Source organism: Ambystoma mexicanum, chromosome 7q (genome assembly GCF_040938575.1).
Source record: "Ambystoma mexicanum isolate Mex_15411 chromosome 7q, UKY_AmexF1_1, whole genome shotgun sequence".
Classification (NCBI taxonomy): domain Eukaryota; kingdom Metazoa; phylum Chordata; class Amphibia; order Caudata; family Ambystomatidae; genus Ambystoma; species Ambystoma mexicanum.
This window is the reverse complement of record NC_090941.1, coordinates 1025590171-1025614470: the sequence shown is the minus strand read 5'-3', so window position 1 is coordinate 1025614470 and position 24300 is coordinate 1025590171. Positions and strand designations below refer to the sequence as shown.

Below are 24300 nucleotides of genomic sequence, written 5' to 3'. Positions count from 1 at the left end.
GGAGCAACCACATTATTTAACTTGGGAGTGCTATACAGTGTTGCAGCTGGATCCCAAAGCTCTACTGACGATCAAGAAAAATGCATCAAAAGGGAGTAATCCATTGACCGGATTCTTGCAGGACTGTTGGCATGGTATTTCTAAACGCATGCATGCAGAGCCTTATTTATTCCCCGATGCCTCCATCTGGCTTAATCCGGCACTGAAATATTGAAATATCAAGGTAATGTCCTTTTTTGGCCAAAATGGTTTATTACGGGCATAAAATATCTTAAAGATCTGTTTGAGGAGGGCAATTGGATCTCATATGCACAGCTGAGTCTGTCATTTAACATGTCAGAATGCACGTTTGCAGAATACAGGAGATTAAAGAACATTATTACAGCAAGTTTGGATGTGTCTCAACTGACAACTCAGAATGCCGCCTGGTCAGACCTGCAGACCAGCAGCTACAATGTATGGATTTCTAAAAGCTTGCCATAAGGGAGACCCGAGGTTGCCAGTCATATGGACTGGAGAACTGGGAGAAGATGTTGATCTAAGATGTTGGCAACGGTGCTGTGGGCATACACGCCTGATGAGTCTGGACTGGAGCCTTAGAGCCTAGCAGACAAAGCTGCTCTTTAGATCTTACTGGACGCCCGTAAGTGTATTCAAAAGACAACTCTTGGAGAACGAGCTTTGATGGAAGTGCAAAAAACGTGAGAGGCACCCTCAATCACTTAATCTGGGTTTGTCCAAAGACCTACTACTTTCTGGGAGGGTGTATGTGAGAGATTAGGTTTGGTTCTATGCTCTACTGTCCCCACGGTTGCCTCACTGTTGCTTCTGGGTGATGTGTCTTTGGTGGAAGAAGACTCATTCAGCAATAAAAATGTGGTTACTCTGAGCTTGCATGGTCGCTAACAAGATGACTTTGCGATCCTGGAAATCAAGCAGCTCCTTCTGTATCTCTGACTGGGTGGAAGAGCTGCTGACTATTTCTACCTACGAGAAAGCCGTCCATCAAAATGCAGGTGACATTGACAAGTTCTGGGACATATGGGGAAGCTTCCTTGATTTATATGGGTGATGTATGATTACATTTAAACATTCACTTTTCATGCACTTTATCGCTACCATTGCTTTAGGAATCATTATGCTCCTTCCAAGTTGCTGTGTGATGCTTCACAAAATCCTTATGTCTGATTATTGAAATTAATTGAAATTGGATTCATTGTTTATGAACTCTTACTGACTTTTATTCTTTTCTTTTTCCTTTGTTTTTCTCTTCTTTCCCTTACCTTCAGTAGTTAAATGTTGTTGGACCATCCATTACTGTTATTTCCCAGTTGTTTGGAATGCTTATGTTTTATTCTTATGTCAAGTATTTGACTGGCTGTTATACTTTGTTTCTGTTTGCTGTATTGAAAATAAAACTTTTAATGCCGATCTTTGCATCTTGCCTCAACAGTTGCACCTGTTCCTTCTGAGTCCCAAAGCTGCCAAGTTGCTATACCATGTGCACCAATCTTTTTATCCAACGACACTTTCCAGTGCAGGATTTGTAAGCCTGTATGTGTTTTTGGGAAAAGTAGTCCAAACGGGAAATGCTCTTAGCTGAAAAGCCAGGACTGTCTGACAGTGTTGCAAGTGATCTGATCTGTCCACTATAGAGAATCTGTTGTCCTGACAACCCCTTGAGCACAGTAGAAGGCTGGACAGTGCCACTAAAGTATTTTTGTATGGAGAATATCTTCCTATCCTTGGTTCTATATTCTCTTTGCCTTTTGTTTTTAATTGTTCAATATGGATTTCTGCTGAGGTACGATTCTTTGTTTTTGGTGAACGTTTAGGATACGCACCAAACTATCACCACTACCTCAGTAAAATGTATAGTGGAGGCAAACCCTATCAAAATGTTGAAGTACAACTTATTGGCCTTCATTACGAGTTCGGCGGTAAGTGGGAAAAGTGGCAGTAATGGAATTTCTGCCACTTTTACCACCCCGCCGAATTATGATTTCCAGAAACTTGTTAATTCCACCAGCGAAATTATCACTGAGATTCACTGGAATTAGTGTTGGGGCTAATTCCGCCAGCAGAATTAGCACCACTACCATAAATGGTTTTACAAGGGGGGGTTCTGGGAGTCCCTCTACTAGCACGAACACGGCCCATTGACCTGTTCTTGGGTGGATGGCCCCCGGGAGAGTCTCAAACAAGTCTTGAGCTCACTGTCCCTTTCACAGAGGAGAATTATCCCTGCAGATCAGTCTTTGTGCTGACCAAGGGCAGTCCAGCACTGAAATGATCCTTTTGTAGGGGTGGCAGACACAGAGCTCACTGACTCACTGCCTCGGAAGTATTGCATGGTCATATTGATGCCCTTGTCCATGGTTTCATGTGAGGCTGAGATTTGTTCTGCAAGTTCCCTCACCCTCTGTCTGACAAGGGTTTTAGTGGCATTTGAATGTACTGCATGCCGGTACAGAAGGTCAATTCAAGTGGCCACCCGCCTGGAGGCACCCTGAATTTCATTGCGTATGGCCTGCGTATGGCCTGCGAATGGCCCAATTGCTCCTGGGCGACGGCATGCATTTCTGCCTTCCGCTGCTCAATCCTGCCCAGCCACTCCCAAATGGCTTGCAATGTGTGCCCTGCACTGGCCCAGGAGATGGTCGGATCCCCATACCCTCGTTGCTGGATGCCCGGCCTGAGTGCTCCGTGTGGTCATCAGTGTCGTTTGAGTGGTCGAAGTGATGGGCACGGTGAGATGACAAGGAGGAGGAGGAGGGGGAGGACTGCATGGGCGAGATGTTGCTTATGGGGGGCGGGAGGGAAGTCCAGTGAGAAGTGCCTCTCAGTTGAACCAGCAGGACTGGAGTCAGTGGAGACATACTCAGATTGCATGATGGCAGTGGCTCCATGCATGGATGACGTCAGCACTTGAGCGGGTGTGTTGTACCCCTGAGACCGCAGCAGTGAGGGGGTTAGGGGCACCTCAGTTGCGGGTGGAGCTGCAACCGCCATCATTGCCAGAGTAGATGGTGGAATTGTGGCCGGTGTGCCAGTGCCCATGGAGGTGCCAGCTATTTTCCCTTGGACTGGGGTGTTTTTATGACACTCCCATTCCTGGCTGAGGCATGGCCTGTGGCCTTTGCAGCACTTGCTGGTGCAGGTGTGCCAGAAGTACTGGTACCTTACAAGGGTTCCTGGGTGTCTTGTGTGCCTGTTGGGAGACATGAAAGTGTGCATCAATACCTTGATGGACATGTGTAAGGTATGTTGTCATGTAGTGTTGTGTGTAGCATGGTGTTGCAGGGTGCTAGGCCTCCAGGGGGGCATACTGCATGTGTCTGACAGTATGGAAGTTTACTTCATTGATTGATCTGCATGCATTTGGTCAGTGTGGGGTTCTTCCTTGCTTGACAGTGCAGTCATGTGCATCATTTACTTACGGGGTCACGTGTGCACAAGTAGGGCAGGACAGCTGTTGCTTGTGTATCCTGTAGTACTATCAGCTGAGGCATGCCCTGCTAGGTGTGATAACTACATTAGGTTGGACACAGTCTCCATGGGGGCCTCCCAGCTACTGGTCTGTTGCAGTGATTGCTAGTTTGAGACACGTCAAGTGGTGTTCATTGCTTGACATGCGCTACATGTTTGGAACCAGTTTGGTTGAGGTGTCTGTGCATGGGCGACTGGTGTGCGGTCAAGGGGTGTTTGTGATGTATCATTCAGATGTGTGACATTCCTGGTTACTTGCAGTTCGATGGTGGTTGTGTTCTACGTCATGCCCTAGTCATCCTACTTGGTGGGAGTTTAAGGGGGGGGTTTCACGCTTTATTGACTCATGTAATGGCATGTGCTGTCACATAGATGGGTCATGCATTGTCAGGGTTACTGTCACCTGGATGCATGGAAGTGTGTATATGTCAAGATGCTATTGGGGTCGTTTGTTCTGCAATAGGTCCATCATTCACTCATGTACTCACCAGGTTCCCCCTAGCTGCTGGCTCAGACCTCTGCCGAATCTAAGCCCACCATTTGGAGAATGCTGCTGACTGTCTCCTCCCATGGGGTCAGCTGCAGCAGGTTTACTGTTCCTCCACCTATGACAGCTGGCTCCCTACAATGAAAGGAAATGAAGGTGTGGACACATGCCTTGAGGTTGTTCCACCTCTTCGTGTCCTCGGTGTCCAGTGGGATATGGCCTACTGCCACGACTATGTCCCTTATGTCCGCCCAGATGGCATTCTTCTGCTGCTGGTTGGTCATCCGCTGTTGGGACCCATACAACTCCTCTGAATGGGTAATGTGACGAATTGAGGGAATTTGTCACTTTTCCCAAAAGGGGAGCCCCCTTATAGTGGTAGTCATTTAGCTTAGTTGTCATGATCACCTCAAGAATTAAATATTTAAAGCCCCTTCAGGTGCAGGCCATTAGAAGAAGTGGCCGGCGTCAGTCGGAGCATCAGAGGCAGAGAAACAAAGACACCCGAAACGCTGCTATGTTTGAAACGGATTGCGGTCCTGAGAGGGTCTTTGAAGTTGGAAACCTGAAGTGCAGAGGTCCCAAAGCAGGAAGCAGTGCTTTGACAGGCTGTTTTGTGGGAGAGAGTTCTCCTTATGTGTGCCCTGTTCCGGTGGCTGGCGAGCACCAGAGTGCACAAGGAGCAAGGCAGGCTCCTTTCCTGAACGTTCAGGAACCGACAGAAGAAGGAGAAGGTGCAGCAGCAGATCGAGCGGACGCGTAAAATAATGACTGGTGGGTTTGGCCGTTGTTAGGTAACCCCGGGACGCTCTGTAGTCGACCGCTGACTGCTTCCAAACATTTTTAATACCGAACTAATGAAAGAAAGCTATACTGGTGTTATACTCATTTTGAAAGAAAGCAAGAGAAGAAAGGTCACAACTATCATTACCAAAGCAAAGCGGGGCCAATATTGAATATTAAACCAAGATAGTAACCCTCATTGTCAAAGTAAAGAGAGCAACACTTAAGGAGGACTGTTACCATCATTAACAAAGTAAAGAAGAGGAAATATTTGAGCAAGACAACAACCAGCATTGCCTAAGCAGAAGGTTTGAGGGGGTCAGAAATGTGGGGTGGACAACTTGGTAAAGGCTTTCCATAAGATGCCATTTTATTAACTCAAAAGGGTTTGATAAATGCGTCACTAGCCTTACCCTGAAGAGGATTTGCCTGCCTATCAAAATAAACTAAACAAAACACTAACAAAAGGAATCTGTCCCTCACACTTATTCATAGAACAAACTTATAAAGGGAATATATGGCAATTCAAATATAACAACAATAATAGTTATGTCCAACATAAACTTAACTGTTTCTCCCTGTAACCTGGGTGAGATCCCCTTCCCCAGATTCAAAACAGGCTTTTCAACCAACAGTTAAAAATAGAAAAGATCCATTTTGCAACTAATTTTTTATTATAAAGTTCTTCTCGCTGCAAAAGTCTTTCACTTGGACTTTGACCAACAGTTCAACTAGACAACAAGTCTTTGACTCTCCCCTTGTAGCAAAGAGTTCAACACAACTTCTTCTTTGAAAACAAAATACTTCCACAATTCATCAGTATCGACAACAAGGTTTTGTCAGGATGATGCCACAACAGTTCACAAAATACTTTAGTGGTCTTGCCACTTCCTCTTCTTCTTCACAGACTTTAACCACAACACAGTACTACAATGACATCTCCCTGATCCACTCACCTGCCAGGACTACCACTACAAAGTCCGTGCCCTGGTATACTCGCTTGCCAGGTCAAAAAGCTCCTAACACTGCTACAAGTTCTTCTGTGGTAAAGTGTACTTCAATTAGTTTAGTAGTCTTCTGACTTTAAACAACATCAGTACTGACTACTACTTCTGGCAAGACATGATGCACACTGGTGCTGTTTGTTCCACTCTTCTGATTGCCACGTGCAATTCAGGTTATACTCCTCTCCTCCTGAATGCTTTCTATCAGGACGGCTGCTCTTCTGCCACTCTTGTTTTCTCACTCTTACATCGACCAAATGCTGATAATGACTTTCTCTCACCCTTGTTTTTTGGCCTAGACAATGATGTTTAGGTCTTTTCCAACTATTGCCTCTTTCTCACTCTGGCAATAGGGGTTGCAATCAGCTTGCTTCTTAATTGCCTTCTCTTGGTTTTGATAATGATGGTGATTCTTGTTAACTTGCTTTAGTATTGCCCTCTCTTGGCTTTGGCAATGATGGTTATTGTCAACTTGCTTTAACATTGCCCTTTCTTGGATTTGGCAATGGTGATTATTGTTACCTTCTTTTAATATTGCTGTCTTTTGGCTTCGGCAATTACTTCAACTTTTTATAAGTACAATAATAACCTTCTTGTCTGTTTCCAGATTTCTTATTCTGCCACTTAAACTTTTTTATATCAGTTTGGTATTCAAAACTAGCATTTATGACTGCGGGCGATTATGGAGGGTTCCAGGTTTACACAATATTAGTGAACTCACTTGTTGCTGCAGATGCGTCCGCTTGCTCAGCGTACCGTAGTGCCTACTGCTTCCTCCAGTGCGTTCTGCACGGCAACCTGCTTCCTTTCACTTCCCGTGGCCCGTGCCGGTCGGAAGAGGAGCGTTCCTCGCTCCAAGAACACTCCGGTGCTCGCCTGCCACCAGAGTACAAGTTAAAATGGGGAAAGCTTTTCAAATTGACGCTTCCCGCCACAAATCCTCTGCATTCAAGGCCATCAAAGAGGCAAAAGCTTTTCACAGCAAATCTTCCTACCATGCAACCTCTGCATGCAAGGCCATCGAAGTGAGAGACTCTCTCTGGACCATTGTCTGCTCTGCAAATAGCGTCTCTGGCGTATCTGCTTTTCTTCTTCTTCTGCTGTCACTGCAACATGGAGTCTCTGCAAGCATTCCACCTTCCACAACGTCCCCTACTGCTGCTACTACTCCTCCTCCTCTTCCTGATGGCCTCCACCTGAGGGGGGTCTTAGATAGATTTATCATTCTCCTGTTGACTACAAGAGCTTTTATCACTATAGACGTGGGCAACTTTATAAAGGAGAGCCTTACTCCTGATAAATGATTGACAGTTTTCACAACCCCCAGGATGGATAGTTTTGACAACAAGCCATTACATATTCCTGCATTGCAGAAATCTCTCCCTCTGAGGAAGACAAATACTGCGTCTTTCCCAACAAAGACCTCCTATTTCTGTGGGGCCATTCTCCTCCCAGGTGATCCTCCTGGCTAATACCAACCCAAGGGTTAAGATCTGGTAGTGGCTGCCTTCCTCTGGTCACCTGGGAGGAGACTTTAGGTAGGGTCTTTGTGAGGATTGGTGTGAAAGTAGGAAATCAAAAATGGCAGGAGAGAAGCCCTCCTTGTGTAAAGTATCAAGGAGGATAGGAACATAACTTACATTGCATGTGGCAAACAAATCAGTGGAACAAACATAACCAAAGTGTATTGCATCCTCACAGAAGAAGTTGTGAATTTCAGTGTTGTTGAAAGTCAAAGACCCTTCTAAAGTTTGAAGCAAGCCTCACCACAGAGTACTTGTATTTATTTAAAATGCGCATTGACAAGGCCTGTAGGCATTAGAGTGCAAGGACACACATATAAGAACAAAAAAGATTAGGACGAGCAGGCGAGGCAGGTGTGGGACGAGGTAACTAGCAGAAAAGAAGTGTCTTAAGTGCTAAGAATTTCAGAAAGCTGCTACAAGCCCTCAGGTCAGGCGGAAGGTAATTCCATAGCCTGGGAGCTGTGTGGGCAAAGGAGTTCTGTGCAACCATGGCCAATCTTACCTTGGGAATGAGCAGGAGATTGGAGTTGTTAGATCTCTCTGGCAATCGGGCCAATTTCTGGGCGAGATGACTTGGAATGTTTCTGTGGAGACTTTGATGTACAAGACCGAATGTACGGAAGATCACTTTCTTTTCCACTGGGAGCCAGTGGAGATTTATCCTGGCAGTGGAGACGTGATCTGATTGTTTGAGACCCTCCACCACTCTCACTGTGTTATTCTGGATGACCTGGAGTCTTGCAAGTTGCCCTTTTCCAATGCCTTGAAGAAGGCTAGGGCAGTAGTCAATGCGGGCCCCAACAATCGCTCTCGCGATTGCTGTTCAGTTGGATTTACTAAGGAATGGTCTAATTTGGGCCAACAACTTTGACAAAAGCTTGATATTCATCCCCCAGTTTCTTTGTCTGGCCGGCAGTCCCTACAATCATCATCATCATCATCAACTCAGTCTTCTTGCCGTTAAGTGCTAGCCCATTATTCTTCATCCAGGATTCAATGAGACCAAACACCTGGTTAAAGGAGATTGTGTCTTTGGTATTGTCCTCAGTCAGGCGGATCAGACACTGGGTGTCGTCAGCGTAGTTGGCAAACAGGGCGAACTCCCTATCCAACATGTTAAAAAGGGGAATAGTAAAGACGTTAAACCGAGCGGGGAAGATGCACGCACCCTCTGGCACCACGCATGTCACCAGTTAACTCTCTACAAGGGCCTTGTTACAGTATACTTTAGCCATCCGGCCAGAGAGGAAGAATTTGACCCATTTTGGTGCGTTGGGGGAGAAAACCGCAGTGTCACAGAGTCTCTGTATCAGTATGTCGTGGCCCACTACATCAAAAGCAGATGATAGATCTAATAACATGAGCATAACTGTACTGCCTTTCTCAAAGGATTGTGGGATATTTGATTTCAGATCCAAGAGGGTGGATTCAGTGGCATGTGATTTTCGTAGGTCTGACTGTCTGTGGCCAAGAAGGTTATGCGTTTCCAGAAAGTCCTTAATCTGAATAAATGCCACCCTATTCAGAATTTTGAGGAGAAAAGGGATGTTTGTAATCGGGCGATAGTTCTCTGGTAAAGCTTGGTCAAGAGATGGTTTCTTCAGCAGCGGGAGATCCATGCCTATTTGATAACCCCAGGTACATCATCCTCTTAAAAGGAGCAGTTGACAAACTTGGTTATTATAGGCAGTAGCTGAGCTACACAGGCTTTAACCGTCACTGCTGGGCAGATAGCTCCCTTGCAAGTAGTAGGCTTAAGACTGGCCAGAATGGCTGCCATTTCCGTTACTCCCTGAAAGGAAAAAGGTGTGGCAATATTTGGGGGTAGATCATAAGACATAGGGCCTTGCAAAGAGTAGTAGTAGTAGTAGTGTTAGGGGGTTTTGTCCTGGCAGTCGAGTATACCAGGAAAAGGATTATTAGTGGTAGTCCTGACAGGTTAGTGGACCAGGAGGAAGACACTGAAGTACTGAATTGTGGTGGAAAGAAAATGGAAAGGCCATTACTTTGTTATGATGAATGGTGGTAAAACCATCCTGACAAAACATTGTTGTTGATGAAGAAGAATTGTGAAAGTATTTGTTTTTCAAAGAAAAGAAGATATATTGAAATATTGACTATAAGTATAAAGACAAAGGGCCTCATTACGAGTCACCCGGTATGGAAATAACGGTGGTGGTAGACCTGCGGCCACCGTTGTTTCCATACCGGGTGATCTCGAGTTCTGCAGGCGTAGGTGTCATTCCCGCCAGGTCTGACCTGGCGGGTTTAACACCACCCGCCTGCAGGCGGACGTGGAAACACCGGCACCATCACGAGATGGCACTCAATGGGAATGGGGATTTACTGAATTCTGCCTCTGGAATTCCTGGGTCACCGGGGTCGTAATGCCCCAGTAATTCTGGGAATCACGGAGGCGGAATGGTAATACGAGTCCGGCGGTAACCTGCCTGTTTTTCCGGCTCAGTTACCGCCGGACTCGTAATGAGGCCCAAAGTCTTTTTTGTTGTGTGGAATCTTTGGACAGTCCTTTTGAAGAGTGATGCATTGTGTTCAAGCAGAAGATAATCTAAATGCCAAGTGAGACTTTTGGAGTGAGAAGAACTTTGTGTTGTATTCAGAGCAGAGCTTGACTACTAAAAATAACTTTCTTATTTGGAACCTGGATTTGGAAAATCCTGCTTTAAACCTGGCGAAGGGGATCCGCCCCTGGTTACAAGGATACATGGTTAGAAATGTTATCTTTGAATATAACTGTTATTTTTGTTTAACCTGAATGGCCATATTCTACCTTTATAAGTTTAATGTATGTATAAGAGTGAGGGACAGATTCCTTTAGTCTTAGTTTGATAGGCAGGGAAACCCTGTTTAGGTTAGGGATAGTGAGGCGTTTATCACACCCTTGTTATTTAATAAAATGGCTACTTGTGAAAATCCTATATCTACTTGTCCGCCTCGCATTTCTGACTCCTCACAGTAGGTAACACCCCCATAGAAATAGGGAGAGATAGACCTCATTCTTATTCTTTAACAAAAACCCTTGAACATGTCCAAACAGTGTCTGTGTCCTTCTTCTGACCCACCACAGACACCACCTGCTGCATTAGGACAGTCCGCTCCTGGTCATTAAATGTAGGCTTCCTCATCCGCATTTCTGGCACCTTCCCCTTGCCTTTCCCTCCAGACATGATTCGCCTTTCCTCTGGGGATTGGTGGCACTCCTACAGATAAATATTGAATGGATTGTGTTTTTAATGAGGGCCGCCACAGTGCTTCCTTTTCCAGCGATGACGCTGTTTCCGCTGGCGCTAATATTCCTCTTGCAGAATTAGCGGCAAATAAACAACGGTAACTGTAATTCTGTGCGTACCCACTTACTCGTGATTCGGTGGCCATACCGCCGAACACCACAGCAGTAACAGTAATTTGACAAGAAAAAATTACCACCATCTTTACCGCCAAACTTGTAATGAGGGTCATTGTCTTCTATAGGATAACAGCAGACCAAGACTATGGGCCTCATTACGAGTTGGGAAGTATTCAAGCAGTAAATCTGCCGGAATACCACACAACGGAATTACCGTTACCACCACTTGGTCTGGCAGAATTACCGCTGGATTACAAGTGGCAGTTTATCCCCATTTTTATAGAGTCCATTGGACTCTATGGGACATTTTTGGTGGAATTAAAACGGCATTCATTCCTCCGGTTTTCAGCAGGAGGATTTACCTCCACCATGATGCTGGAGGTAAATCCCTGACTCCAGGGCCATATAGTATGGCAGTGCTGGAAAAGTGGCAGTAATTCCACTACCGCCAATTTCTTCCTGCACCGTCATACTTGTAATTAGGCCCAATATATTGACATTGAGTACACATTTTGAATACTTGTTGCATCATGTAATATAAACCATATTTATATTCTATATAGCACACATCTTTAGCATTTTGAAACTCTCCGTTTGCTCCTTGAGGCCTTTCCAAAGGAATTTCTGCATGTTACCATAATGCCTTAGAGGGCCATACACGCTCCAAAAGTGGTACTCTGATGCTAATCTGTTATAGAAACATGGTTCGCCAGTACACAACTGCATCTCAACAATCAACGTTTTGTGATGGTGGACACTGTTCATTAGATTGATATACTGTTAAAGCTGCATTTTATAGTTGACATGGATTGCAAATGTACTCAAAGCAGGATAGCCAAGGCCATTGTGAGACAAGATGAAATGTACAGAAAGATAAGGCTACGTTAATCGGTAGCTGAAACCTGGGTACCTACTAACAGATCATCAATAACAAATACATTAGCAGAAAGGGAATGACTTAATGGGAATAAAGATGTGATGCTTTCATAAATACTTTGTTAACCTGTAAATTATCCCCCCACACATAACTGCTTTTCATACCCATCTGTCCCTTTCAAGTTTCCCATGCATACTAGCAAGCAAACATTGAATTTGATCAAATGTTATTTTAGCTACATTTATAAAGAGTTTGAGCATCCTTGTTTGCTATCATGACAAATTGTTAAAACAGATACAACAGTGGCAGGTCTGGTCCCAATGTGCTAATGTTGACCCCTCTTTTCGTTTTAGAAGTTACGTCATCAGTCTGCTTCCAGGCCTGAAATCCTTCGACTTCAGTGGGGTAACTAAACAGGACCGGGCCAACGCAGAGGCTTGGAAACGAATGACTACGAAATCAAAACGTATGAAGAAAAAGAAGAAAGACTAATTGTGTGCGTCGCATAAGGCAATAAGGATATTCCAAACAATCCAGCAGTGTGCCTCTTATCACATTGTGATCATTTAGGAATAAACGGACAACTGTTTCATAGAACAAGACTGCGAAAATAAGGTTTACCAAGGTTAAGTTCTACCCTGCTACACAGGCTTTTATTCCTCCCACTTTAAAACCCTCCTAATCATGAGACTCTTCCACCCGACCCCAGGAGCCTCTACATAGAAAGGCGAGATTGGTATTGCTTTTAACTGACATCGATCCAGTGTAGGGACATGGGGCAACTTGGGCATGAACCCCAAGATGCATGTCGTTTTTTAGAATTAAAAAGGTATACTATGGAAAATGCTCCGAGTGCTTAGAGATGGCAAAGTAGAACATAAAGGATCATTGAAATTTGTTCTTAGGGTTAGTAATGATAACATTTAAATTGTGTGAAAAAGAAGATCAAATGTAAACCTGTTCTTACAATCTAAGGGTGCACTTTCCTGCAGCACCCCATTAGTACATTTATTTTCTTCTACTTTGGTTCAATGGATTTTTATAACCGGAATGTTACTAACACCATGATTTTTTACTAGGGTTCCTGCATCTGTGATTCTTTCCCTTTTTGCTTGTGGCAGCCATCTTGGGTCCTTTCCATTCTCTTGGCCAGATCATTGTGTATCCACTGTATCTTCTCCTCATGACTGGAGAACCAAGACCTCTCCCAACCGAAGTAGCAACTCCCTAAATTGCGAAGAAAAAAAAAATGATGTCTTAAGACCAAGCAATATTCAGACATTGTGAGGGGAGGGTATAGAAGGACAGTTTGAACTTTTTGTTTAATGCTCCACTACGTATGTATAATCTGCTTTTCTTCTAATCAACATTTATACTTTCTGACAGAAGTAAGTGCTGACAATGGTTCTGTTGCAGGGAATATAACCGTGAAAAGGCTAAGAGGTACTGGATCAAGTAAAACCACAGGAAGAGCCTCATTGGTGGTCGAAAAACCATAGCTAATCGTGTGCAAAAAGAATAATTCCTTTTTTACGTCACTCTTGTTGAATAATAAAGATTGCCCACGCCGATAGCTCAGGAAGTCTTCGTTCTATAAAAGACAAGGAGGTGAGCATTGTGCTATACGTTCTTTATTACTGCATTAACCTTTAAACTGAGAATTTATGGTTTTTACTACATGCCTTCGTGGAAAAATCAAACAGACATGTTTAAAGTTCGAATGCAAAGTTTAGGAAATGTTTAAGAAAAGTTCCAAGGGAACCACAAGCCCTATTATCCTCTGTGCTTTGGTAGTCCTGACCTTCCCCTCTCCACCTATCAGTACTCTGCCTGAGGTATAAGAGTCTTCAGCCCCAGGTCCCTTCCTCTTTCTTTGTCATTGATCCTGAACGTCAACAGTACTTGCAAACAAATGATCCCCACAATTGGATCTGTGAACTGCTCCTTAGAAGCAAAGTACTCTTTGGTCCAACGGGACAACTTGTAACCACACGTCTCCATTCTCCATCCTTTAAGTGCATCCAAGCTGCTTTCTGGTCGTCTGCTGCGAGGAATGGAAAGAAAACGATGCGGGTGGGAATGTACTAAAGCTTGCACATAATACTTTGCATGACCAGTCAAGTCTATTGCCATTCTGGGTGGGATATAATGCTCGTCTCCTTGTCTTTAATAGAATGAAGACTTCTTGAGCTGTAAGCGTGGGCAATCTTTATTCTATGGCAAGACAGGAGGCTTGCATTATACTTCATAGCTTGCTACCACCCTATTATTTATATCTTATATAGGCTTGAAATAAAATGTCTTAAAGGTCGACTCAGAAGACCAATCTGCAGATTTAATTATGTCTAGTAGCGAGACACTTGCTGCGAAAGCTCTAGAAGCCATTGCGCCCCTAGCGGAATGCGCACCAAACAAGGACAAGTCTATCCCCGCCCACTGCATCACTTCTCGCACCCACCTAACAATAGTCACTGTTGCTACGGCATGATGGGGCTTCCTGCGGGCTATAAGTAGTTGGGTCACCTCTTGCGGTCTAAGATGGGCTGTCACCTCCTCATAATCTTTAATGCATTGCGTCGCACATAACTTCCTATTCTCTGTAAAGTAAGGGTAGGAAATAACTTTCGAATCAGTTTTCGTTCTTTTGGCAATAGTAAAAGCTACTCCTTCTGGGTAGAAAATCTTCCTATCCATTTCTAAGGCTTTGATGTCCGACACTCTACGGCATGCTGCTAGACACAACAACAATGCCAGCTTCCCTGACAGTTGCGATCGGGAGAGGCTCTTGTTCTCTGGCCATCACACATCCCACAAAACCGCGTACTTGGGTTTTGGCGGTCTCTTCAACTTCTTTTTTTTTTAATTTCTTTTATTGATTTTATGCAAACAAAACAACACAAACCAGCATAATCATAATGGTTCCGTTACACATCAATTTATCTTAATCGCTGCTCCTACAACACCCCCCCCCCCCCCCCCCATGAGCCTATTTGTCAATCTCATTCAATGTCTGGCACATGCAGCCAGGTTTTGTTCTCTTCGGAGTCTGTTGGATCTGATATTACTCCAAACAATTCTGCTATTAGCGATTTCCAAGCCAACAAGGTGCCCGCCTCCCCTTCTCCAGCCAGGCTACTCGCCTCTTGCCATGCCACCGTTTCAGCTTCCGCCCATTTCTGCAAGTCCTTCCACCATACATCCACCTTAGGCTTGTGGCATTTCTTCCACCCCATGGCAATCCTACGTTTTGCAAGAACATACGCTAGATTTCTCAGTTTCTCAATATGCTTGAGTTTCCGTGGCCTAGGGAACCCGCCCAGTAAGCAGGCCCAGGCCGTGTCTATAACAAGAGTAACCCCCTTATCAGCCAGTTTCTGCGCCACTTCTCCCCAAAAACACCCAGTGGTCGGGCACGACCAAAACATATGTACCATGTCAGCGTGTTCTAGGTTACATTTAGGACACGCTTGTCTTCCAGTGTTTCGGAACTTAGATATCCTCAAGGGGGTCATGTATGCCCTATGCGTTACATACAGCTGTATTTGTTTTAATCTGGCATTTCTAGACACTTTTTTGTGATAGCCCAGGGCACGCTCCCACACCCCATCCTCCATTGGGGCCCCCACTTCCGCCTCCCAGTCCAGTCTCAGATGTGTCGATTCTTTCCCCACCTTAGCCATCACCATCTCGTACAGTCTCGAGATCTCATGCCCTCCTTTGGATATATCATATATTGCTCCCAAAACTGCATCTGGTTCTTCTATCAAAACTGTCTCTGGCCAGGTGTTCCTAATCATCCGCACCAACCTAATGTACGTGACATATTGGCCCGTATGTCGCCACGCCTCTTCGTTGAGTTCTGTAAACTCCTTAATGGACCCCTCTTGCCAAACATCGCCTAGCGTTGCCAGCCCCACCGATTCCCAGTAGGTCCTAATAATCACCCTCAGCTGATTATCCCCTCCTGTCAAAGCAACCAGCGGTATCTGTGGGAGGCACCGGCATGGGACCTCCATCAAACGACAAGCCCTACGCCAAGTTTTCCACCCAAGCCTCAACATAGCAGGACGCCCCCTCACTTCAGTTTAAGGCAGCCAAATCATTTCTTTCAAATAACACGGGGCGCAGTCCTGTCCAAGCACCCTGTGCTCAGGGGTCACTTCATCGGAGAGCCACTTAGCCACATACTGTAGCTGTCCCGCCAAATAGTAAACCTCAAAATGAGGCAGTCTGATACCTCCGTTTTCATAAAAGTTCTGCAATTTCCAAAACGCCACTCTATTTCGGGTACCATGCCACAGGAAGTCTCTACACATGCTGTTCAATTTACTGAAAAACTTCTTGGGTATCATGTATGGGATATTAATAAAGTAATGCAGGAGCCTGGGCAGAACTACCATCTTGAGCATAGCCCCCCCCCCGCCCCATCATCGCCAAGGGCAGCTTTGCCCAGAACTGCATGCTGTTCCTAATTTTCTCGACGGCTACTTCTGTATTATGTCTGTGTTCTTCTTCCACCGTGTGATATACATCTACGCCCAAGTAACGAAAAGAGCTAGTTGCCCATGGTACCTGTAGTACCGGTAGTCTATCTACAGGGGAATATGACAGACTTTTGGGGGTTCACCGATATGCCCGACAAATCTGCATACCTTTCCATCACTTCAAGTATGTATAGGAGATTTTCTTCTGGGTATTGCAAGTACAGTAACAATTCATCTGCGTACAAGGATATCAAGTGTCGTTCCCCTCCTACCTCAATGCCTATCACATCATACTGTGCCCTAAGGCATATTGCCAGAGGCTCCAGGGCTAAAATGTAAAGCATCGGGGACCAGGGGCACCCTTGTCTGGTGCCTCTACCAAGTTGCCATCTCTCGGATATCACCGCTCCAGTTCGGACCCTTGCAAGCGGCTCACTATATAACATCTTAGCCCACCTGATATAGCCCAGCCCCATTCCATACCCTCCCAAGGCAGCCAATAGCCATGACCACTTGACCAAATCAAAAGCTTTAACTGCATCTAGGGACACTATCGCCATCTCACCTTCATTCCTGCTACCCCATTCGACCACCCGGTGAAGTCGCCTATGATTGTGTGTTATATTCCTATTTGGGACATAACCCGTTTGATCAGGATGTATGAGTCTACCAATCACTTTCTGCAATCGATTGGCTAGGACAGCCGTTAGAATCTTGCTGTCCTGATTTAGCATCGACAAAGGCCTATAGGAACCACATCTATGCTCCGGTTTATTGGGCTTGGGCAGCGGTATTATGATCGCCTCTCTGAGCGACCCAGGCAACCGTCCTCTCTCAAACGCTTCATTAAGCATGTCCAGCATTGGGGGGAGAATTTCCTCTCTGTATACTTTATAGAATTTGCTGGGGAACCCATCTGCTCCCGGGGTCTTACAGGTAGGCAACTGCTGCACAACCGCCTCAAACTCCTCTAATGTGATTGGCCCATTTAGCTCCTCCCTCTCTTCTTCACTTATTTTGGGCAGCCCTATGTCTTCTAACGTTTCAATTATCTTGTGTTGGTAACCCGTCTCATCATCTCCGTACAGTACTCTGTAATAATCCGCAAATTCCTTGTTAACCCCCTCTTGCGTGGCCACCTCATCCCAGTCCTCCCAAATAATGGTCCTAATCGGAGGCCTAGGGGTCTCGCTTTTGTATAGCCAGGCCAAAAGGCGGCCTGTCTTATCTCCCCCCGCGTGCTGCCTCTCAACATATTTCCTATAATTGAGATTGCAGAGTCTTTCCCAATGCCCTGCACATTGTTGCTGTAGTTAGAGTACTAGCTCCGTGTCTACGTCACCGCTCTTCAATGCTGTTTCTAGCTCAGTTTCCATCCTCTGTAGGTCAGCCAAGACCCCACCCTGTAACCCTCTTGACTTAGCAATGGCCGCCCCCCCGCATCACCACCTTAAAAGCTTCCCATAATGTGCCCGTGGAATCAACACTGGCAGTATTCTCCTCAAAGAAGTTAGTAATCTCTTCCCTAAAGACTGGATCTTTAAGCGCCTCTGCTCGGAGGCGCCATGTAGGAATCCTCGCCCTCGGGGGGCAATATTGCCATCCGAGGATCAGGGGCGAGTGATCTGAGAGGACCCTAGCCTTATATTCGATTTGAGTAATCTCAGACATCACCTCTGCTGTAGCAAAGACATAATCGAGCCTAGTGTGCAGTTGATGCGGGGCTGAATAGTGCGAGTATTGCCTCTCAGTGGGATGTTTCATCCTCCACGCATCTGTAAAACCAAAATCAACTAGCAGTGTCTGCAACGCTCTTGCCGCCAGGCTAGGTTTACCCACCCTGCCATCAGATCTGTCCACCACAGGATTCAACACACAATTAAAGTCCTGTCACGCTCACCTGATTCCCACAGAGGCGCAGGTCTGGCTTCGAGTGCTGATGCTTCTTCTATGGTGAAGCGCAGGACTCTGAAGATGGACTCACTGGCTCGCAGGAATGTTCCCCTGTGCGTGAGAAGGGAGTATTACCTACTGACGGAATAATGCTCAAGCCTCCCACTCCCTTCCAACCCTCCACGATACCCTTCCTCGATTCCCCGTGAAGTCTCACCTTAGGGTCTGGAAGGATGAGTTCTCCATCCTGCTTCTGATGCAGGGGCGCGTTGAAACCCAGTTACTTCACTGGATTGAGGTTTGATGGGAGTTCAAATAAGCTTGACTATTCAGGTAAGGCGCTGCAAGAGTTCTGTAGCAAGTTCAAAAGTTCAAGCTTAATAATAATGTTCATTGTCTTATTGCAGCAAGCGCTAGCGCTTATGTCTTTTTCCCCTTAGGGGCCGGGGTTCGGAATGCCGGAGATATGGCGCCGACCCGAAGTGAAACGTGCTGTTCCAGTAAATGACATGTAATTTCTGGATGAGCGTTCGGGTAATGTCTTTGCATTCGCTCATTCAATGTCTTTGTCTTTTTTCCCCATAGGGGCCGGGGTCCGGAATGCCAGGAAGCGGCAGGACCCGAAATGAAATGGGAATGACCCAACAGGTAAGTCTTAGAAGGAAACAGAGCTTTTCCTATTCCCTTCCTTCTCTCACCTTGTGTTCTTGTCTTTTTCTCTCTAGGCTCTGGGAAGTGGCTGCGGATCCGGATGATCGCTGCTGAAGATGGAGGTGCCCAGGAAAGGCGAGTGAAATGCAGCGCTGTAGCGATCGAAGCAAAATGCTTTTAAAAGGATGTCTTCCCTTTCAGGATCGTCGTTGTGAAGTCTCCGTGATGCAGCTTTAGCAGGTAAGGTCTTCTTTTTCTCCAATTCTCTCTTAGCAGGTGACCCAGGATGCTGACAGGCGTGGCTGAAGTCCAGATGCAGGAGCTGACACGGTGAGCGTCCAGCTGCGAGGAACAGAACAACGCGAAGCGTGAGTTGCTGATCAGGCGTGGTTTAAATAGCTTTGGTAGAAGTTCCAGGTATGTATCCTTCCACCGATCAGGTATGTATCCTTCCCCGACCACACCCAGGGGAAAGTAGGTCCACAGGTAAAGTAGTTCTATTCAGGCCTCAAGAGGGCCTGGATGTAGCAGCATGGTCTGCATCAGGTAAGTGCACCTTAAAACACTTGAACACATGTCTAGCTTTATGAGCCTGGCACCTAAGTCGCCAGGATAGGGGTCCAACATGAGCCTGGCGCCAGGACTGTGTCCAAAGGGCCCCAGCTTTGGCCCGCTGGCACTTCCCTGGGGGAAATGATGCCTGCCTCTGGGGTTGCTGGGTCGGCCCTGGCTCCTTGGAGGTAGGCATCATGGCAAGTCCCCACCCCAGATCACTGCGCTCCCTATACACATACTAAGGTTGGTACACAGGGCTCTGAAATATGCTGCTGTGTTTTGGTTGGGGGCATACGTGTTTACTATGCATACCTCCCTGCTCTCCACCAGCCCTCGCAATATGGCCATCCTTCCATCAGTTTCAACTACCTCTTGTATCGATTGGAACGGGACATGCGGTGCCACCCAGATTAACACACCCCGGGCGTATGCAGAGTATGGCGAGCCCACCGCAGTCCCTCTCCACTTTCTCTTAACCAGGTCCAACTTCTCTCGCGTCAAGTACGTCTCCTGTAGTAGTGCAATATCTATTTTCTGCCTTTTCAGATACATCATGATTTTATTTCTTTTCAGATAACTGTTAAGGCCCCTTACGTTCCACGTTATTATCCTGAGGTCTCCCATAAGTCGTTGGTAAGCCCCCCCCGATCTTCCGCCGATTCCGCCCCCTCATGCACCGCAAGTGCAACATGCTAATTCCTCCAAATAGGCTTGAAACAAAACTTAAACTCCCCATAACCACACACACACACACTCAACTCCCCATCCCCCTACCCATCCCTTCCCCAACAACACCCTCCCCAACTGTTGCCCAGCTCCATTCCTGGATCTCAGGCACTCCCACATCTAGCCCTGCCTAGCACAAGCTTCTACTCAGGGCTCAGTAGGGTAAAGCTGCCCTAATGGCCGCTGAAACTAATAATCTATTGGGGTAGGTCGTCCACGTTCTGTTGCTCCTTTTTTAAAAAATATTACGCATACAGATGCCAGACAGTTACCAATTGCAGTTACACTCACTATATTCCAGTCCATGTCGAGCACCAGTCTCGGATTGTGCTCAAAGTTCAGCCAGTTACAATTTCTCTGAACAATCAGGATCCTCCTCCCACTCACCCTCACAATGTCCGTATTACAAAATCTTCATTCGGTATGCTCCTGCCGATCACGATCCGCTTCTTGTTCCGGGCAACCCTGCAGGTCTAGCCATGTGACAACAATCTCCGGGGTATCAAAAAATAGCGCTTTGTTCTTATGTAGCACCTTCAATCGTGCCGGATACAGCAGCATATATTTGACTCCTGCCGCCCTGAGCCTTCTTTTGACGGCGACGTAACTATACCTCTGCCTTTGTACCAGTATCGTATAGTCCGGGTATGCTGTGATGTTGGTGGATACTCTCTCTATCGTACCGCCCTTACGAAAATATTCGAGGATCTTTTCTATGTCCCTGTAATTCAGGATCCTCTCGATGATCGGCCTTGGCGGGGCCTCCGGCTGGGGTTTCCTCATTAGGGTGCGATGCGCCCGCTCCACCGTGAATCCTTGTGAAAGATTCCCTGCTCTGATCCCTTGTAGGATCATGTTTTCCACATAGTTTGTGGGGTCCTGGCCTTCTTCCCCCTCCGGCAGGCCAACCACACGAATGTTGTTCCTCCTTGCCCTTCCTACCACCTCTTCCACACGATTTTCCAGGTTGGCAACCTGTTGTTTTAAGACATGAATCTCCTTCGCATTGTTCGTGCTAACGTAGGTATTAATCTTCACCCCACTTTCCAGACCACTGGTTCTTTCTGCAAGTGCCCTGACATCTTGACATGACAGGGTGAGTTCCGTACCCACAGCATCAATCTTGTTCTCCAGAGCTGTGCGTAGGTCCGCCATTGCCAAGTCCCATTTAGCACTCAGTCCCGTTATAGCCTCCAGGATCTGGTGCTTATCCGCTTCAGGGGCGTCTTCCGCGGGAGTCACGACTATGCTCTGCACCGATGTTGAGGGGGTCCTCTGCGTTTTCGTAAAAGCCTCCATCGTGGGTTGCTTGGTCTTGACTCTCAACCCTTTCGCCGACATGGCGCTGCCCTCCACTCCTCTACGGCTCCGTCTTGGTGCAGCTGCTGCACTGTCCTTGGTCCGACAATTGTCTGGCTCCCAGGTCTCCTAACTCACATTTAAGATGGCACTTTGAATTGTCTTACGGGTGGGCTATGGCCTCGCACTCCTCATTCAACTTCTGTAGGCCTTGTCGCCCAAGCATCCAATGTTATCTCCTCCTGCAGTCAGATCGCCAAGGCTCCATTAGCCTATGCCAGGCCGCGCACTCTCACGGTGCTATCTCGAACACTTTTCCATATTTCCCTGTTGTACTCTTCCTGCAGGCAATCGTCCGCAGCCATGTCCTGCAGTTCCGGGGAATCAGTTTCGTTTCTCCTCGGAGGCCTCTCCTTTGTTAGCCGCCATCTTGGCGCCGAAGCGGCCACACAGCCGTGCCAACAAAAACATATATATCTCATGATTCCCTGGGACCATGGACTTCTCCCACGAACTCCACTTAGCGTGCAGCTTCCGACGCCCGATCCCCAAAGTTCTAGGTCCTCGTTGCAGTTTCAACGAGTAACTTTGGCAAAAATAAAGTTGGATCATCAGGAGCTCCTCACGAAGCACGTCCTATTCCATGGCCAGATAGCCACGCCCCACGGTCTCTTCAACTTTATCCCTCTTGGAAGCCGCAGGAGCGCTGAGTGTTCCCCTAATGCACTTCCTTCTACCTTGTTGTGACCCGCTCAAATTGCTCACCTCAAGACTCCTACCGTTCTGTAGGTGCAACCTTCCTGAAACGTACTTGCTAGGAAATTGAAGACATGTACTACAGGGGCTGAAATGGGATCCAAACTATGTTCTGTACACCATTGAGCCCAACTCTTCCATGCGGCGCCATAGCTCTTGATGGTGGAAGGCGCCCAGGAGTCTCTGATACAGTCTGTATCTGTAGTGAGCTGCGAAATTCCTGGCAACTCCCATCTCTTCCTGAAAATGCTGCAGGGCGATCAAGTGCAGCGTGCCTGCCGCTATCAACGGGTGAGTCTGGCCACTCGGCCCGAGAAGAAGGTCCAGCCGATTTGGAACTATCCTCGGAAAATCAGAAGAAAGTTCCATCGCTACTTGAAACCATGCCTGTGACTTCCAAAATGTTAGACCCATCACAACCTCTGCTTCCTCTCTGCAAACATTTGCTAGGGCTCTGGTGATTAATCAAGGCATAATGCACCGCCCGCTCCACAGATGCAGAAATGCACCTGTACCCGGGTCTATCCTCCAACTGAAGTACTTCTGCGTTTGAGCGTTCAGTCTGGATGCAGATAGATCTGTCTCTAGCGGACTCCATATTTCCTGTAATCGTTTGAATACTTGAAGATTTAACTTCCAATCGCTGGAGTCTACAAGATACCGTGAGTTCCAGTCTGCCACACTGTTCTGTGTCCCCGGTAGATACTCTGCAGTTACCCCAATTCGGTTTTGCAGGCAATAGTGCCAGAAATCCTTTGCTAGTTCTGCTAGCATCTTGGATTTCGTTCGACCTAACTTGTTTATATTCCGTATGGCTGAGAGGTTGTCCATCTTGAGTAGTACACAACACCTTATCTTGTCTTTCATGAAAGCACGAACTGCAAAATAACCTGCTAGCAGTTCGAGACAGTTTGTGTAAACTCAATTCATCTTCCGACCATTTTCCTCCTGTCTCCAATCGCTCGCACCTGGCTGCCCAGCCTGATCTGCTTGCATCTGACTCTATAACCAGGTCTGGAACATCTCCGAAGATTGCTTGACCGTTCCAAACTGCCATATTCTGCAACCACCGTTGAAGCTCTATGGGAGCTTTGTGATCTGGATTCACTAGCTGGTGGTGGTAACCTATACCTCCCTGTAGGTGTCTGATCTTGAGTCTCTGGAACGCTAGATAATGGAGCGGTCTGGGAAATATCACTTGAATGGGAGCTGCTAGCAGACCCACTATCCTGGTTCGACTCTGAAGCAAAATAATGTTCTTCGGTATCACTGTTCTGAGTTCTTTCTTGATTGCTCTCACTTTGTGTCCTGGAAGCTTGAGGGTTGCTCTTACGGTATCTATTGTGAAACCTAAGAACTCTATTCTCTGAACTCTTAGGAGCTGCGACTTGTCTAGGTTTACTAGAAAGCCGAGCGAGGATAGGAGTCTGAAAACCCACTGTACATTCTTGCTGAGCGTTACTTTGTCTGAACCCAACATGAGGATGTCGTCTAGGTAAATGATAATGCAAATTCCTTTCTCTCGTTTGGCTGCGGCCACAGGTCTCATTAATTTGGTGAATGCCCAAGGTGCAGATGCTAGTCTGAATGGGAGGCACGTGAAGCACCATATCTCTCCAGTCCACCGGAAGCGGAGATGCCACCGAAAAGCTGTCGCTATCGGAATCGTGAGATAAGCATCCTTGAGATCCAGGCATGCCAGCCAGTCTCCTGCAGGCCGGAGGTCCCGGAGCAGGTGGATACATTCCATCTTGAAATGGTTGTACGCGAGCCATTCGTTTAAGCTCTTTAATTATGATGGGTCTTAGCTTGTGAGGAAAGCCACTCCTCCTTTTGTATCGTACTCTATCGCGTTCTTGTCTACTAGTTTTAGCAATTTGCTCTGCAAAAGCACTGCTTCTTGCGGCATGTGAATGCGGTGAGGTTCTACTCTCTGAATGGGGTTGCTCGCGACAAAGCTTGCCATTCGCTTACAAAATGGAGAGTTCCCCCCCCCCCACTCGCATGCTTGGTGTACTCCCTCTGCAACCGCTAGGGAATCTCGCTTTGGCCGGGAAGAAAGTGTCCTGCTGTCTTCCCTCCAAATATTGGGCATGCAGCCCCTGGGGTCTATGCTGGACATTGTACCGACCGGACGAGCAACCCCTGTGACGTCCGGTCCCAGCAAAAACTTGCCCCGGAAATATTTTTCTTATGGAGCTCAGTTTTCTCCAGTGCAGAGTAAGTTCTGACAAACTTGGACATCTCCTTTGCAAATGCTTCTCCAAACAGGAGCTCTTTAGCGCCTTCTCCCGCCTCATAGGAGGCCAGGTTGCTGACCTTGCCATCTATCTTTAGTAAGACGCCCCTCCTCCTCTCCAAATAGAGGGCGCAGTTGGCATTACCAAGGAGGCACAATGCGCA

At 46.7% G+C, this 24300-nt stretch overlaps 1 protein-coding gene across 2 annotated transcripts in view; it reads left to right on the top strand.

Moving 5' to 3' along the window:
• The window catches only part of LRRC51 (leucine rich repeat containing 51), a 142041-nt gene extending 128935 nt beyond the window's left edge, over nt 1-13106 (top strand). For both annotated transcript variants that reach the window (XM_069640306.1, XM_069640307.1), the window contains exon 5: nt 11887-13106. In XM_069640306.1, coding sequence (XP_069496407.1) covers nt 11887-12025 — 139 coding nt within the window. In that variant the 3' untranslated portion in view covers nt 12026-13106. The remainder of the gene's footprint in view (nt 1-11886) is intronic.
• The last annotated feature ends 11194 nt before the right edge of the window (nt 13107-24300 follow it).